This window comes from Hemitrygon akajei, chromosome 1, assembly GCF_048418815.1.
Source record: "Hemitrygon akajei chromosome 1, sHemAka1.3, whole genome shotgun sequence".
NCBI classification, from domain to species: Eukaryota; Metazoa; Chordata; class Chondrichthyes; order Myliobatiformes; family Dasyatidae; genus Hemitrygon; species Hemitrygon akajei.
Window position 1 is genome coordinate 122,240,314 of NC_133124.1, and position 15,228 is coordinate 122,255,541.

Below are 15,228 nucleotides of genomic sequence, written 5' to 3' on the forward strand. Positions count from 1 at the left end.
GCAGGGGTCCCATGACAGGTTCTTATGGAACACCTCAAGTCACCTCTAGGCAGGATACACCTGCATCTACCTCCACCCCCTGCCTTCTGTAGGAAAGTCAATTCTGAACCCACGCAGCCAGGTTTCCTTGCATCCCATGTCTCCAGACTTTCCGAATGAGCTTACCACAGGAAACATTATCAAATGGCTTGTAATACATCAGTTTGTTTTGTCACTTCCCGGAAGAATTCAGTTGGGCCTCGTGAGGCATGAACTGCCCCTCAAAAAAGGAGTCAGGCTAAGCTTATGATTCCTGCCTCCAAGAATCCTGAGTTTGCCCACTATTGATGTAAGACTCACAGTTCTTTAATTGCAACGATTACCCGTTACCATAATTAAACAAAGGAATAACATTTGCCACCCTCCAGTCTTCTGGTACCACTTATGTGGCAAGAAGGGCACAAAAAATCATCCCCAACTAAGCAGCAATCTCTTCCCTCACTTCCCATAGTACACTGGGGTATATCCCATCCAGCCCAGGGATTTATCTATTCTAATGTTTTCCAAACCTTCCAGTACAGTCTCTTTCATAATGCCGACATGTTCCAGCACGTTCCGGGATTTTCCAGAAAGATGGCGGCATGTTCGGATGCAGTGGCCTCTTGGGAGGCCAACCAAAGGTGCTTTTGTCTTTTTTAAATGTCTTTTTCACGACTGCAGGACAATTCTGGACATTAAAAACTGCAGTCTACCCCATCGGCGAGCTGCTTTTTGGCGGAGGAGCAGAACCTGGTGCAGACCTGCTACAGGAAGGCATCGCAGTCGGTGAGCGAAAGTGGTGCGCAGTCCAGTGGCAAGTGATTGTCTCAGGTGTATCTTTCGCAATCGCAAGGCCCTGTTGGACATTAATAATGTAAAATGCTACACGTCTATTTATTTCCCTTGTTTATAGGTGACACAGACGGCAGGCGAGCTGAGTTGCCTCGGTTGTAGAGAGGTCTGGAGGACCTGAGTTATAAGGAAAGATTGAGTAAGTTACAACTTTATTCCTTGGAACATAGAAGATTGAGGGGAGATTTGATAGAGGTATACAGTATTATGAAGGGTATTTATAGGATAAATGCAAGCAGGCTTTTCCACTGAGGGTGGGTGAGACTACAACCTGAGGGTCATGGGTTAAGGGTGAAAAGTTTAAGGGGGACATGAGGGGAAACTTCTTCACTCAGAGAGTTGTGAGAGCTTGGAATGAGCTGCCAGTACAAGTGGTGTGTGTGAACTCGATTTCAACGCTTAAGAGAAGTTTGGCTGGGTACACAGGTGGTAGGGATATGGAGGGCGGGTCGATGGGAGTAGGTAGTTTAAGTGGATTGGCACAGACTAGATGGGCCAAAAGGCCGGTTTCTGTGCTGTACTCTTCTATGACTCTATGACTAGCCCTCGAGCTGTGGTCTTGCCGGTTGCAACAATCCAGGAGAAGGGATGGTGTAGCGTGGCGTCCGTGCTGGGCCCCTCCCATCCATGCTGCCCTCCAGTGTTTGGTCTGTGCCATAACAAGCTGAATTGCATACATGCAAAAGTGCGTACGTTCGTCTGCAGACTGCTGAGAGCTGCCTGTCCTCGTTGATAACACCCATTCATGTACCATCAACTTGCAGGTCAGGTCACTCAGAAACTTGGGCTATCTTGTATTTTTCTGTGTGAGTTTTACTGCTATGGTGCAGAACATGTTTCTGACTGTCAACAAAACAAAAGAGATGGTTGTTGACTTCAGGAGAGCATGGAGCGACCACTCCCCGCTGAACACTGACGGCTCCTCCATCGAGATCATTAAGAGCACCAAATTTCTTGGTGTTCACCTGGTGGAGAATCTCACCTGGTCCCTCAACACCAGCTCCACAGCCAAGAAAGCCCAGCAGCATCTCTAGTTTCTGCAAAGGCTGAGAAAAGTCCATCTCCCACCCCCCATTCTCACCACATTCTACAGAGGATGTATTGAGAGCATCCTGAGCAGCTGCATCACTGCCTGGTTTGGGAATTGCACAGTCTCGGATCGCAAGACCCTGCAGCGGATAGTGAGGTCAGCCAAGAAGATCATCGGGGTTTCTCTTCCCACTATTACAGACATTTACACCACACGCTGCACCCGCAAAGCTAACAGTATTGTGAAGGACCCAACACACCCCTCACACAAACTCTTCTCCCTCCTGCCATCTGGCAAAAGGTACCGAAGCATTCGGGCTCTCACGACCGGACTGTGCAACAGTTTCTTCTCCCAAGCCATCAGACTCCTCAATACCCAGAGTCTAGACTGACACCTACATTATTTATTAATATATTGTAAATTGTCTTCTACTGTGCTTATTGTCTTGTTTATTAATTACTGTACTGCCCTGCACTGTTTTGTGCACTTTATGTAGTCCCGTGCAGGTCTGTAGTCTAGTGCAGATTTTTATGTTGTTTTATGTAGTGTAGTGTAGCCTTGTGCTGTCTAGTGTAGTTTTGTGTTTCATGTAGCACCATGGTTCAGGAGGAACGTTGTTTCGTTTTTACTGTGTACTGTACCAGCAGTTTATGGTCGAAATGACAGTAAACTTGACTTGACTATATGTGCCTTGTGCTGTGTATGACTGTGTTTTGCATCTTGGTCACAGTGAAACACCATTTTGTTTGGCTATATTCGTGGGTATTCATGTATGGTTGAATGATAATTAAACTTGAACTTGAACATATTAGCCTGTTCTATGCTGTCCTTACATTTGTCAAGGTCTGTCTTACTGGTGAATACTGAAGCAAAGTATTCATTAAGAACCTCCTCTACATCTTTTGACTTCAAGCAGGTTTTCTTTTTTTTTAATCTCTGATTGATCCTACCCTCACATTAGCCATCTCCTCTTCTTCACATATGTATAGAATACTTTGGGGCTTTTTCTTAATCCTAGTCACCAATGCCTTCTCATTTCCCCTTCTAGCTCCCCTCAGACCATTCTTAAGCTCTTCCCTGGCTACATTATAACTCTCAAGAGCCTTGCCTGATCCTTGCTTCCTACACCTCAAGTTTGCTTCCTTCTTCCTCTTGACTAGATGCTGCACATCTCTGGTCAGCCATGGTTCCCTCACCCAACAAATCTATCCAGAAGTCCATGCAAGTACTCCCTACCCAACTGAAGCATTTTTGGTTGTCCATTTCTCTGAGTACACCTGTTCCCAATTGATATTCTCTAATCGCATCCTAATTTGTTCTTCCCCAATGAATCATCTGCTCCCATCCCTTTAAAAGGCAAAGATCTGAACATAGTTGTCATTGTCTCCAAAATGCTTATCCACTGGAAATGTCACCTGACCAGGTTTACTGCCTACTACGTACTAAATCCAGTATATCCTTTCTTCCATATATCCATATATGGATATCCATATATCCATATATTATGTCAGGAATCCTTCCTGGACACAACTAACAAAGGCAGAATCAGAATCAGGTTTATTATCACCGGCATGTGTCATGAAATTTGTTAACTTAGCAGCAGCAGTCCAGTGCAATACATGATATAGAAGAAGAAGAAATAAATAAATGACCATATACGTATAATGAATAGATTAAAAATCACGAACAAACAGAAATAATATATGTTTAAAAAGTGAGGTAGTACTCATGGGTTCAATGTCCATTTAGGAATCAGATGGCAGAGGGGAAGAAGCTGTTCCTGAATCACTGAGTGTGTGCCTTCAGGCTTCTGTACCTCCTACCCGATGGTAACAGTGAGAAAAGGGCATGCCCTGGGTGCTGGAGGTCCTTAGTAATAGATGCTGCCTTTCTGAAACTCCGTTCCCTGAAGATGTCCTGGGTACTTTGTAGGCTAGTACCCAAGATGGAGCCGACTAAATTTACAACCCTCTGCAGCTTCTTTCGGTCCTGTGCAGTAGCCCCTTCATACCAGACAGTGATGCAGCCTGTCAGAATGCCCTCCACGGTACAACTATAGAAGTTTTTGAGTATATTTGTTGACATGCCAAATGTCTTCAAACTCCTAATGAAGTATAGACACTCCCTTGCCTTCTGTGTAGCTGCATCGGTATGTTGGGACCAGGTTAGATCCTCAGAGATCTAGACACCCAGGAACTTGAAACTGCTCACTCTCTCCACTTCTGATCCCTCTATGAAGATTGGTATTTGTTCCTTCATCTTACCCTTCCTGAAGTCCACAATCAGCTCTTTCATCTTACTGATATTGAGTACAAGGTTGTTACTGTGACACCACTCGACTAGTTGGTATATCTCACTCCTGTACGCCCTCTCGTCACCACCTGAGATTCTACCAACAATGGTTGTATCATCAGCAAATTAATGGTATTTGAGCTATGCCTAGCCACACAGTCATGGGTATTAAGAGAGTTGAGCAGTGGGCTAAGCACTCACCCCTGAGGTGCACCAACGTTGATTGTCAGTGAGGAGGAGACGCTATCACCAATACGCACAGATTGTGGTCTTCTGGTTAGGAAGTTGAGGATCCAATTGCAGAGGGAGGTACAGAGGCCCAGGTCCTGCCCCATCTGAACCTTTCACACTAATCCATATTAGGGATGTTGAAGTCATCCTTGATAACAATGCTGTTATTTTTGCACCTGTCAGAAATCTGCCTCTCAATGTGCTCCTCAGTGTCTCTCACAAACACAAGGAAATCTGTAGGTGCTGGAAAGCCAGAGCAACACACACAAAATGCTGGAAGAACTCAGCAGGCCAGGCAGCATCAATGGAAAAGAGTACAGTCAACATTTCAGGCCGAGACCCTTCTTCAGGACTGAGAAGGAAGATGTTATTGAGTGGTCTATAGAATACTTCCATTTAAGTGATTGCTCCCTTCCTGTTTCTGACTTCCACCCACATTAACTCGGGAGACGAACACTCCACGAAATCCTGCCTTGCTGTAGAGGTGATACAATTTCTGATTAGCATCACCAGTCCCCACCAATTTTACCTCCAGTCCTGTCATTTTTGAAGCTCCTAAGCCAAGTCTCTGTAATGGTCACAAAATCATAGATACGTGTACTGATCCGTTTTCTCAGCTTATCATCCATTCTCTCAGCTTATCACCCTTGTTCCTGATACTTATTGCATTTCAACCCATCCAGCTGACTGCATTTACTTCCCCCAGGTCCCCTCTGCTCCCTTTCTCCAACTGTCCATTCGCCTCTCCTATCAGATTCCTTCTTCTCCAACCCTTGACCCTACCCACCCACCTGGCTTCACCTATCACCTTCCATTTATGGGGGGGGGGGGAATAAGGCTTGCACCTCTCAAGCTACCCGACACACCCACATGTACCCCACCCTCCATCACCATTGCTTTGCCTGGGGAGCTCCTGTCACAATGAAACCACCATTCTGCTAAACCCTTACATAGCAATTTCCCAAACTCAACACCAGTGTGGAACTGGGTTTGCTGATCACATTAGCAAACAGGTAGAGATACAAAATGTCTCTTACTGGAAGTAGGAATTCTGGTACAATGGTGTTAACGTATGCCCAGCAAGATCCCAGATCGCTGGAATACCAATCAGATAATCAGCTGTGGGAGTGTTGCCCAATGCAGAAAGAAAGATTATGACACCATGAAGGAAAAAGAAAAGAGAAAATCTGCAGGAAATCCAAGCAACCCACACAAAATGCTGGGGGAACAGCAGGCCAGACTGCATCTCTGGAAAAGAACGCAGTTGACGTTTCAGGCAGAAACCCTTTGGCAGGTCTGGAGAAAAAAAGCTGAGGAGTAGATTTAAAAGGTGGAAGAATAGGAGAGAAAAACACAAGGCAATAGCTGAAACTGGGAAGGGGAGGGATGAAGTAAATAGCTGGGAAGTTGATTGGTGAAGGAGTTACAGTAGTCTCCAACCCTTATATTCTGTCTACGTAGCCTTCAACCTGAAGGCATGTACATCGATTTCTCAAACTTCTGGCAATGTCCCCCCTCTCCCCTCACCTTCACTATTCCCCATCCCTTTTTCCTTCTCCCACCTTATCTTCTTGCCCGCCCATCACCTCCTGCTGGTGCTCCTCCCCCTTTTTCTTTTCTCCAGGGCCTTCTGTCCTCTTCTGCCAGATTTCCCCTTCTAAGCCCTGTATCTACTACACCAATCAACTTCCCAGCTCTTTACTTCATCCCTCTCCCTCCCAGTTTCACCTATCACCTTGGAATTTCTCTTGTCTTCTCCCACCTTTTAAATCCACTCATCATCTTTTTTTCTCCAGTCCTGCCGAAGGGTCTCGACTCAAAACGTCCACTGTACTCTTTTCCATAGATGCTGCCTGGACATCATGAAGGACTTCTCTTCAAAGCAGTACTGGGGAAATGTTTGTATCCTTGACACTGTGCAGATGGAGCTCTGGAGTTTAACATCTAATCCAAAAAAAAGCTCTGGAGTGTCAGCTTTGAGTTTTGCACTCAAGTCCCCAGAGAAGGATTTGAACCCACAACTCCCGTGATAGTTGCACATCAGTAACCTTTCATTCACACAGACAGAGACATTTTTTTTGCCAGATTTAAAATTGCTAAGTCCAAATAATATAAACAATGCCATCATTTCCAAATATTCCTGATGTGTTACATCATGGGAAGAATGAACCCAGACTGTTTCAAGCTTGTACAAGTAGGTTTTTGTGTGTTTTGTGTAGGTTTTGCGTGTGTGTGTAGGTTTTTTGTATGTGTGTGTGTAGCTTTTTGTGTCTGTGTTTGTAGGTGTGTGTCTGTGTGTAAGTTTTGAGTGTGTCTGTGTGTAGGTTTTGTGTGTTTGTAGGTGTGTGTGTATGTAGGTTTTGAGTGCACACGTGTGTGTGTAAGTGTGTCCATATATGCGCACACACATATGTATATCAGTGAATGAGTCAGATACTTCAGACTTGCCATCTATGTCAATCCTGGTACTCCACCTCAAATGATTATAAAACTGGGCATACATACGTTACCTCATTGCCCCCCAAATTGCAGCACGCCCTGTCACAGCCTTGTGCATTTTCAGTGCCAAGGATATTCTACATTAGTGACTGATCCAACAGCTGCAGAGCCAACTGCCTCTCCCCATCAAAAGCCAACACTGTGCGATGTGGCCGTGCTACAAAACCCAGGACCCACAATTGCGGCAAGAGGCAAACCACACCACGCCTTTCGTCCTGCACGCTGCTACAGTGAAGCACCGATCATTCAGCAAACTTGAGACTTGGCTGTGACCGAAGCAGCAGCTGTTCCAGATTACTGGATGATAGTACGACAAATTTACAGCACAGTGGATTCCAGTTAATTGGACTATTGGCTAATTGGGGCAGCCATTTATTTGGGACAACTCTTAAAGAGCAGAAACTGAATTGAGAAATAACCCGGGTACCTGTTATTTATATCGGACACTATGCTACTTAACTGGGGCAGGAGTCTGTTCCTGAACAGTTTCTAACTAGCGTCAGTCAGGTGCATACGTGTGGCCATTGGACACTGCACTCTGTCTGGAGCAAGCAGTTTTCAAAAAGTATCATTTGTGTGTGTTTCTGTTCGAAAAGCAGTGATTTTCGTCATTGACGTTTGACAAGAAGTGATCAGTAGGACAACCTCGATCTGCTTTGCTCACTGTGGTTTCAAGCACTCAGTGGAGATGTCAGAAATGGCCAGGAGAGAAAATGCAAGGATTTCACTACTTCAACAAGTTAGGAATTATGAAGAATCTGAAGGTATCAAAAATCATCTTGAATGATAAAATAAAAATGAAAATTTGGAGAATGCAATTGTTTAAAGCATAGTGTGAAGGCAGACCATCCTCTGCACTAGGTGTCTGACTTGATTTGTTCATTTACGGTCAATCTAAAGAACAAGGTAACACACACAAAAATGCTGGAGGAACTCAGCAGGCCAGGCAGCGTCTATGGAAAAAAGTACAGTTGACGTTTTGGGCTGAAACCCTTCAGCAGGACTGGAGAGAAAAAAAGCTGAGGAGTAGATTTAAAAGGTGGGGGGGGGGGGGGTGAAAGAGAGAAGCAACAGGTGATAGATGAAACATGGAGGGAGAGGGATAAAGTGAAGAGCTGGGAAGTTGATTGGTGAAAGAGACAGAAGGCTTTAAAGCAAGAAAAAGGGGGGGAGGAGCACCAGAGGGAGGCAATAGGCAGGCAAGGAGGTAAGGTAAGAGAGGGAAAAGGGGATGGGGAATGGTGAAGGTGTGGGGGGAGTTGGGGGGCATTACAGGAAGTTTGAGAAATCAATGTTCATGCCATCAGGTTGGAGGCTACCCAAATGAAATATAAGGTGTTGTTTTATCCAACTTGAGTGTGGCTTCCCCGTGACAGTGGAGGACACCATGGATGGATGTATCAGAATGGGAATCAGGTGGAATTAAAATGGGTGGCCAGTGGGAGATCCAGCTTGTTCTGACGGACGAAGCGTAGGTGCTTGGCAAAGTGGTCTCTCAATCTATGTTGGGTCTCACCGATATACAGGACGTCACACCGGGAGCACCGAACACAGTATATGACCCCAACAGACTCACAGGTGAAATGTCACCTCACTTTTACTGTGTTGGATGAGTTTAGAGACAGTGCGCGCGAGTCGTGGCCCGGCACGTTTAGAGGTGGCGCGCGTGCGAGACGTGGCCCGGCGGGCTTAGAGGCAACGCGTGCGAGACGTGGCCCGGCGGGCTTAGAGGCAGCGCGTGCGCGCGCGAGACGTGGCCCGGCGCGTTTAGAGGCGGCGCGCGCGCGAGACGTGGCCCTGCGGGCTTAGAGGCAGCGCGTGCGCGCGCGAGACGTGGCCCGGCGCGTTTAGAGGCGGCGCGCGCGCGAGACGTGGCCCTGCGCGTTTAGAGGCGGCACGCGCGCGAGATGTGGCCCGGCGCGTTTAGAGGCGGCGCGCGCGCGAGATGTAGCCCTGCGGGCTTAGAGGCAGCGCGTGCGCGCGCGAGACGTGGCCCGGCGCGTTTAGAGGCGGCACGCGCGCGAGACGTGGCTCGGCGTGTTTAGAGGCGGCGCGCGCGAGACGTGGCCCAGCGGGTTTTAAGAGGGTGCGTGCAAGACGTGGTCCAGCGGGTTTAGAGACGGTGCGCGTGCGAGACGTGGCCCGGCGTGTTTAGAGGCGGCGCGCGTGCGAGACGTGGCTCGGCGTGTTTAGAGGCGGCGCGCGTGCGAGACGTGGCCCTGTGCGTTTAGAGGCGGCGCGCGCGCGAGATGTAGCCCTGCGGGCTTAGAGGCAGTGCGTGCGCGCGCGAGACGTGGCCCGGCGCGTTTAGAGGCGGCACGCGCGCAAGACATGGCCCAGCGTGTTTAGAGGCGGCGCGCGCGAGACGTGGCCCAGCGGGTTTTAAGAGGGTGCGTGCAAGACGTGGTCCAGCGGGTTTAGAGACGGTGCGCGTGCGAGACGTGGCCCGGCGTGTTTAGAGGCGGCGCGCGTGCGAGACGTGGTCCAGTGAGTTTAGAGGGAGTGTTGGAAACAGGGCCCAGCTAATTTTATGGGAGCACTGGAAAAGTAGTCTGCTGTGTTCAAAATGAATATGATAAACAGGCTTCTTTAAGTTTAGCAGGAGTGCAAAAATAGAATTGAACAGCAAAGGAGATAGCCATTTAGCCCAACTAATTTTCTTTCTCTCATTCTACCAATGGTTAATTAGTCCGCAAGTCCTTCTCTTTCCCCATGGCATTGGTATTCTTTTCTGCTGCAGGGTATATCAATTCTCATGAAGAAAGCCCTTTGGAATCTCTATTCACTATCCTATCAAATTTTGCATTCCAAATTCTAACCACACATTCCAGTGTAAAAATTCTAACGTCATTCCTTGGATGTTTGTCAATTATCTTCTGTCTCTGTCATCCAACTTCTGACCTACAGCCATTAGAGGCTGATCTGCCTCTTTTGTTTCATCATGCCTTTAAGCACTCTTATGACAACTTCTCTTTACGTTTCCTCTTTTAGGGAGCTTCTCACTGTGGCTCCTCAATTCCTCATTGTTGCAATTATTCTGGTAAATCGGTGTTCACTCAACAGAGCCCTAATACTCTTCCTAAAGACTGATGCACCAAACTGTACACGATATTCCAACAAAGAAAATTAGACATGGCCCAAGAGGTCACCTTGACCATTCTGTGAAATATCCAGCCAACATCAGTCTCTAGTTTTTTTTTAAATGTTGCTTTTTTGGGATCTGGGCATCCGTGGCAAGGATGGCACCTATTTGCCATCTATAATTTCCCTTGGGAAGACCTTTTTGAACTGCTGCACTCCTAGTGAAGGTGTTCTTGGGAGGGAGTTCTGGGATTTAGATCCTGTGATGCTGAAGGATGAGCAATATATTTCCAAATTGGAATTGCGTGCAACATTGAGCTATAGCGTGTGCTCCTCCCATCAAGGTATATAGAGTTGACTTACCCAGCACAGGCAGATTCACCATCCTGGGCAGTATCATTTGGCAGGTTGGTGGGACCAAGGACGACATTCAGTGCAGACACAGTGAAGTTAGAAAGGTCTTTGGATGAATAGGCAATGTATGGGGATCAACCAAGTAGAGCGTCCACACCAAGGTGAAGCTGCACCACAGCCATGTCCTGTCCACAGTCTTGTTCACATCAGAATGCTGGAACGTGACAGAGAATGAGATTGCCAAGCTGTCATCATTCTACACCATAAACCTTTGGGCGATCCTCCAGATTCTCTGGCCAAGAGAAAACTCCAACCATGCTCTAATCCTCCAGTGGTGTTGGCGCATGGCCAAGTGGTTAAGGCATTCGCCTAGTGATCTGAAGGTCGCTAGTTCGAGCCTTGGCTGAGGCTGTGTATACGTCCTTGAACAAGGCAATTAACCACACACTGCTCTGCGACAACACCGGTGCCAAGCTGTATGGGTCCTAATGCCCTTCCTTTGGACAACATTCCCTTGGGCAACTGCTGGTCTTCCATAAAAAAAACCCCGCCCTGGAAACTTTCCAAGGCGCAAATCCGTGGCCTATCGAGACTAATGGAGGCCTACATACTACACTACTACAATCCTTCATGAGGAAACGTTGGAGATGGATTGGGCACGTGATGAGACACTTCACTGGATGCCTGAAGGGTGGAGGAAACGCAGGAGACCAAAGACAACTTGGCACTGGCAGAACTGAGGACCCTGAACCACACCTGAGGCACAATAGAGAAGACAGAGAGAGATGTTGAATCTTCATTGTTGTCCTAAACGCCTGCAGGCAGCAGCAGCAGCAGCGACACTAAATAATCCTATAGGTGGTGATGTTCCCGTGTGCCTGCTGCCCTTGTCCTTTTGGTAGCATAAGTTGTGAGTTTGGGAGTGTTGTCACAATGGTGAGTAACATGTAGTGCATTCTGTAAATGGCTAACACTGCAGCCACTGTGTGCCGGTGGTGAAAAGGAATAAATGTGAATCCAAGTGTGCTGCTTTGCAGAGGATGGTGTTGAGCTCCCTGGGAGTTGTCGGAGCTACTTTCATCCAGTCACGTGTCAGCAACCTTGTAGGTGACAGAAGTACTCAACCAGGGTTCTTCCTGCTTTAAATGTGATCAGGGTGTCTGCCTCCAGCACTCCTTGAAGTGGTGAGTTCCAAATCTCTGAGACCCCAAATAAAAAGTGTCTCCAGCTCCCATTCTAACCATTACTCTGAGTGAAGTAATTGATTTTAATTCATATATATTTCTCCTTTTCAATATAATTTAACTTGCATATAATACCGTTCATCTTTGTAACTGCAAATTCAATTTGAAAGGATTATAGGAAGGATTAGATTGATTGTGGAGTAGGTTAACAATTCAGCTGTTAGTGAGCTGAGAGGCTTGTACTGTGCTGTACAGTTCTATATATTCTGTGAAATACTGTGATTTATGAAATGCAGTCACATAACTTAGCCAAGAGTAATTAAAATCAAGGGCTGTACAAACCTTAACCAACTGGGACAACTCGAGTGGCAAAGCTAAATTCGTAGGCTTCTTGTGCACTAACGGTGTGTCTGGTCAGAGTAAGATCTAGTGCCCTGAATAATCTTACTGTGCCTCCATCAATCAGTGGGACGCCTGGGACAAATGCAAGGAGCACTCGATAAAGCTCCTGTACATCCTGCAAATGCTACAAGTTAAACATTTTTCCTCAGTATAAAACAAGTACCAAATTGCCCACGGAAGACTCCCATGATAGCACTTCTCCCCATTACTCGGAAGTCAGGCAACAAGATTGCTAATCCTCCCAATTCTGCGTAGCCACTCACTGCAGTTATCACTGGTTTTGAAAACTGCATTACGGAAAGGAAAAGTAACCATTAAGCAAGATGGAGCCTGATTCCTTTTTTCAGTCTCAGTTCAAGGATTGAGTCTATTAAAATGAATATACTGCCCAGACTGTTATATCTCTTTCAGACCCTACCAATAGAGATTAATCAAAATCAATCCAATGAATGGAACAAGATGCTATCAAGGTATATTTGGCAAGGTAAAAGGCCTAGAGTTCGTCTCAAAACTTTGCAATTAGCAAAGGAAAAGGGGGGATGGGGCCTACCTTCTCTTAGAGATTATTATTTTGCAGCACAGTTGAGAGCTGTGATATGTTAGTGCAACCCATCATATGACACTCAATGGAAAAACATTGAGGAGCGGGTACTTCCCATCCCTATACAAGCAATTTTGGCTGATAACAACCTGCAAAGGTACATAAATACTATTGATAACCCATGGGTGAAATTGACTCTTAAAATATGGAAAACCACTATAAAAAAATATAATCTAGAGGGAGATATTGCAATTCTTAAATGGTGTGCATATGACTGATTTTACACCAAATAAATTGGATGCTAGATTTAAGGACTGGACAGCTAAAGGAATAACAGTTCTTTGCAACATAATGAAAGAAGGAACACTGTTCAGTTTTGAAATGCTTAAAGAGAAACACTTATTAGAAAAACAAAATTTTTATCGGTATTTACAGATGCGACAATATGTTAATAAGATGCTTAAAAATGTAACCAAGGCAAGTACATGCTTGATAGAGCTCTTTAGAAAAGCATACAATTCAGATAATGGTAGTAGAACCATTTCAAGCATGTATAAGGGGTTGTCATATTAAAACACATTCGACTTCATAAATTAAAACAAAATGGGAGAAGGAAGGAGGGATAATTATATCTGAGGAAGAATGGACAACAATATGGAGATATCAATGGAAGTGTACCAATTCACAGAAATGGAGGGAGTTTGGATGGAAAAACTTGATAAGCTATTTTATTACGCCCTCTCAGAAATCCCATTATGATAGTAACCTCCCTGTTTGCTGGAGAAATTGTGGAAATCAAAATGCAAATCATTATCATATTTTTTGGGACTGCCCTGTTATCAAAAACTATTTCACAATCTTTAAATGTGAAATACCCTTGGAGAGTAAGACCATATATTTTGGATATATACCTCAAGGATGGTTGAAAAGAGATAAATATTTAATGAATATACTGTTGGTAGCTGGTAAAAAGACTCTTACTAGGAAATGGTTATCACAGGAGAGCCCAACTTTAAATACATGGATGGAAATTACAATGGACATTTACAAAATGGAGAAGATAACAGCATCTGTTAATCATAAGCTGGAACAATTTGATTCATACTGGGAAAAATGGTTTAACTACATAATCCCTCATAGACCTGATTTTATTCTCACAAATCAATGAATCTGTTGTAAAAATAAAGATCACTCCCTACTTGTACATAGTTCTTTCCTTTTGCTTGTTTTTTCTTTCCACTCTTTTCTATAAGTATATACCCCAGATAAATACTTTGTGGAGATTTTGTGATATATATGATTATATGATATATATGTACAATGTCTGAAATACATCTTATGGAAATGTTTGTTTGATGAACTTCAATAAAAAAATAAATTACCGAAATAAATAAATAAATAAATAGATAGATAGATAGATAGATAAATAGACTCCAGAAAAGCAGTGTTCATTAGAAAACACACACATCTCTGAAGTACAATAATTTTATTTATATAGAACTTTTTTCCCCAAGTGATCCAAGATGATGTATGCTGCAAAGTATCCAGTGTGAGGTAGGAAGTGGGAAGTAAGTGACTACACATATAATTTTACAGGGACATTTTGAAGAGGGAATGAGAATGCCTGTTATCCCACTGGTGCTTAGGGCAACAATGAAGGTCCTCCATCTCTGGCAGTGTTCAGGGCTTCCTTCATCGTGTCAGTAGCTTCCTCTTGGCTTTCACTCCTGTCAGTTGTGCAATTCCCGGGTGGAGACTCAGGAAACCATCACACTCAGATGTAGAAGGATTCTTCATTGCTGTTTCCATAACAGTTTTGTTTTACCAGTGAGTGTTGTTTAGCCCTGCGATGAACCCCCAAACCTGGAGGAGCAGAGGACCACTCTTAGTCTGTCATCTACCCTTTGACCTGTTTGGTATGGGTCAGCCTACGAAGAGCCAAAGCATAAAGCCCTGACTCTAGCCAACATAGCTCTCCAGGTCATTGAGGCACACAAGCCTCCAAACCACAATGAGGTTGTGGTCCTCTTGGAGGTTTTGAGGAGGAAAAGACCGGGAAAAATGTGAGAGAAAAGAACTGCACAGCCTGACTGTTGAAGACTGTCATAAAATGAGGAGATGAGAATCAGAGCAACTCTGCATGTGTTAGAGGACGTTGACTAGAATGGTACTGGGATGATGGGTTTTACAGGGAGGCTTGGTAGTGTAGTGGCTTGCATAATGCTTTCTAGAACCAGCTGTAGAGTGGCGTCCAATTCCCACCGCTGTCTGTCAGGAGTTTGTCTCTTCTCCTGAGACCGCGTGGGTTTCCTCAAGATGCTCTGGTTTCCTCCCACATTCCAAAGACGTACAGGTTCAGGGTTAGTAGATCATGGGTTTGCTATGTTGGCGCTTGGAGCATGACAACACTTGTAGACTGCCCCCAGCACATGTTCCAACCTTATTTCAATGTGTGCTTTGACGTCTAAATGTGACAGATCAAGTTAATCTTTAAATCTATACACTGGAGACTCTCACACACTTTAGGGCCAGGTTACGTCTGGTGCAGTTGTGTGTGTGTAACTGGGTCATCATGCGGCCACGTTGTCACTCTGGGTAAGGCCGCACTTCACACTCGAAGGCCATTTTACTGTATGTTGTTCAGGAGCTGTGTATTATATCATAGTACCTAAAAAAAATCTCAACAAGTCAGAGAGTGACTGTGGAGAGATAAACAACAGTTAGCATTTCAGGTCAATGAAATC

General features: G+C 45.2%; 1 protein-coding gene across 1 annotated transcript in view; it reads right to left on the reverse strand.

The window, feature by feature from the left end:
* Window positions 1–15,228, reverse strand: part of LOC140714181 (carnitinyl-CoA dehydratase) — a 68,036-nt gene that overhangs the window by 20,164 nt on the left and 32,644 nt on the right. Inside the window, 2 exon segments of the mRNA XM_073025523.1 lie at window positions 11,884–12,015; window positions 12,107–12,230. Coding sequence (XP_072881624.1) covers window positions 11,884–12,015; window positions 12,107–12,230 — 256 coding nt within the window.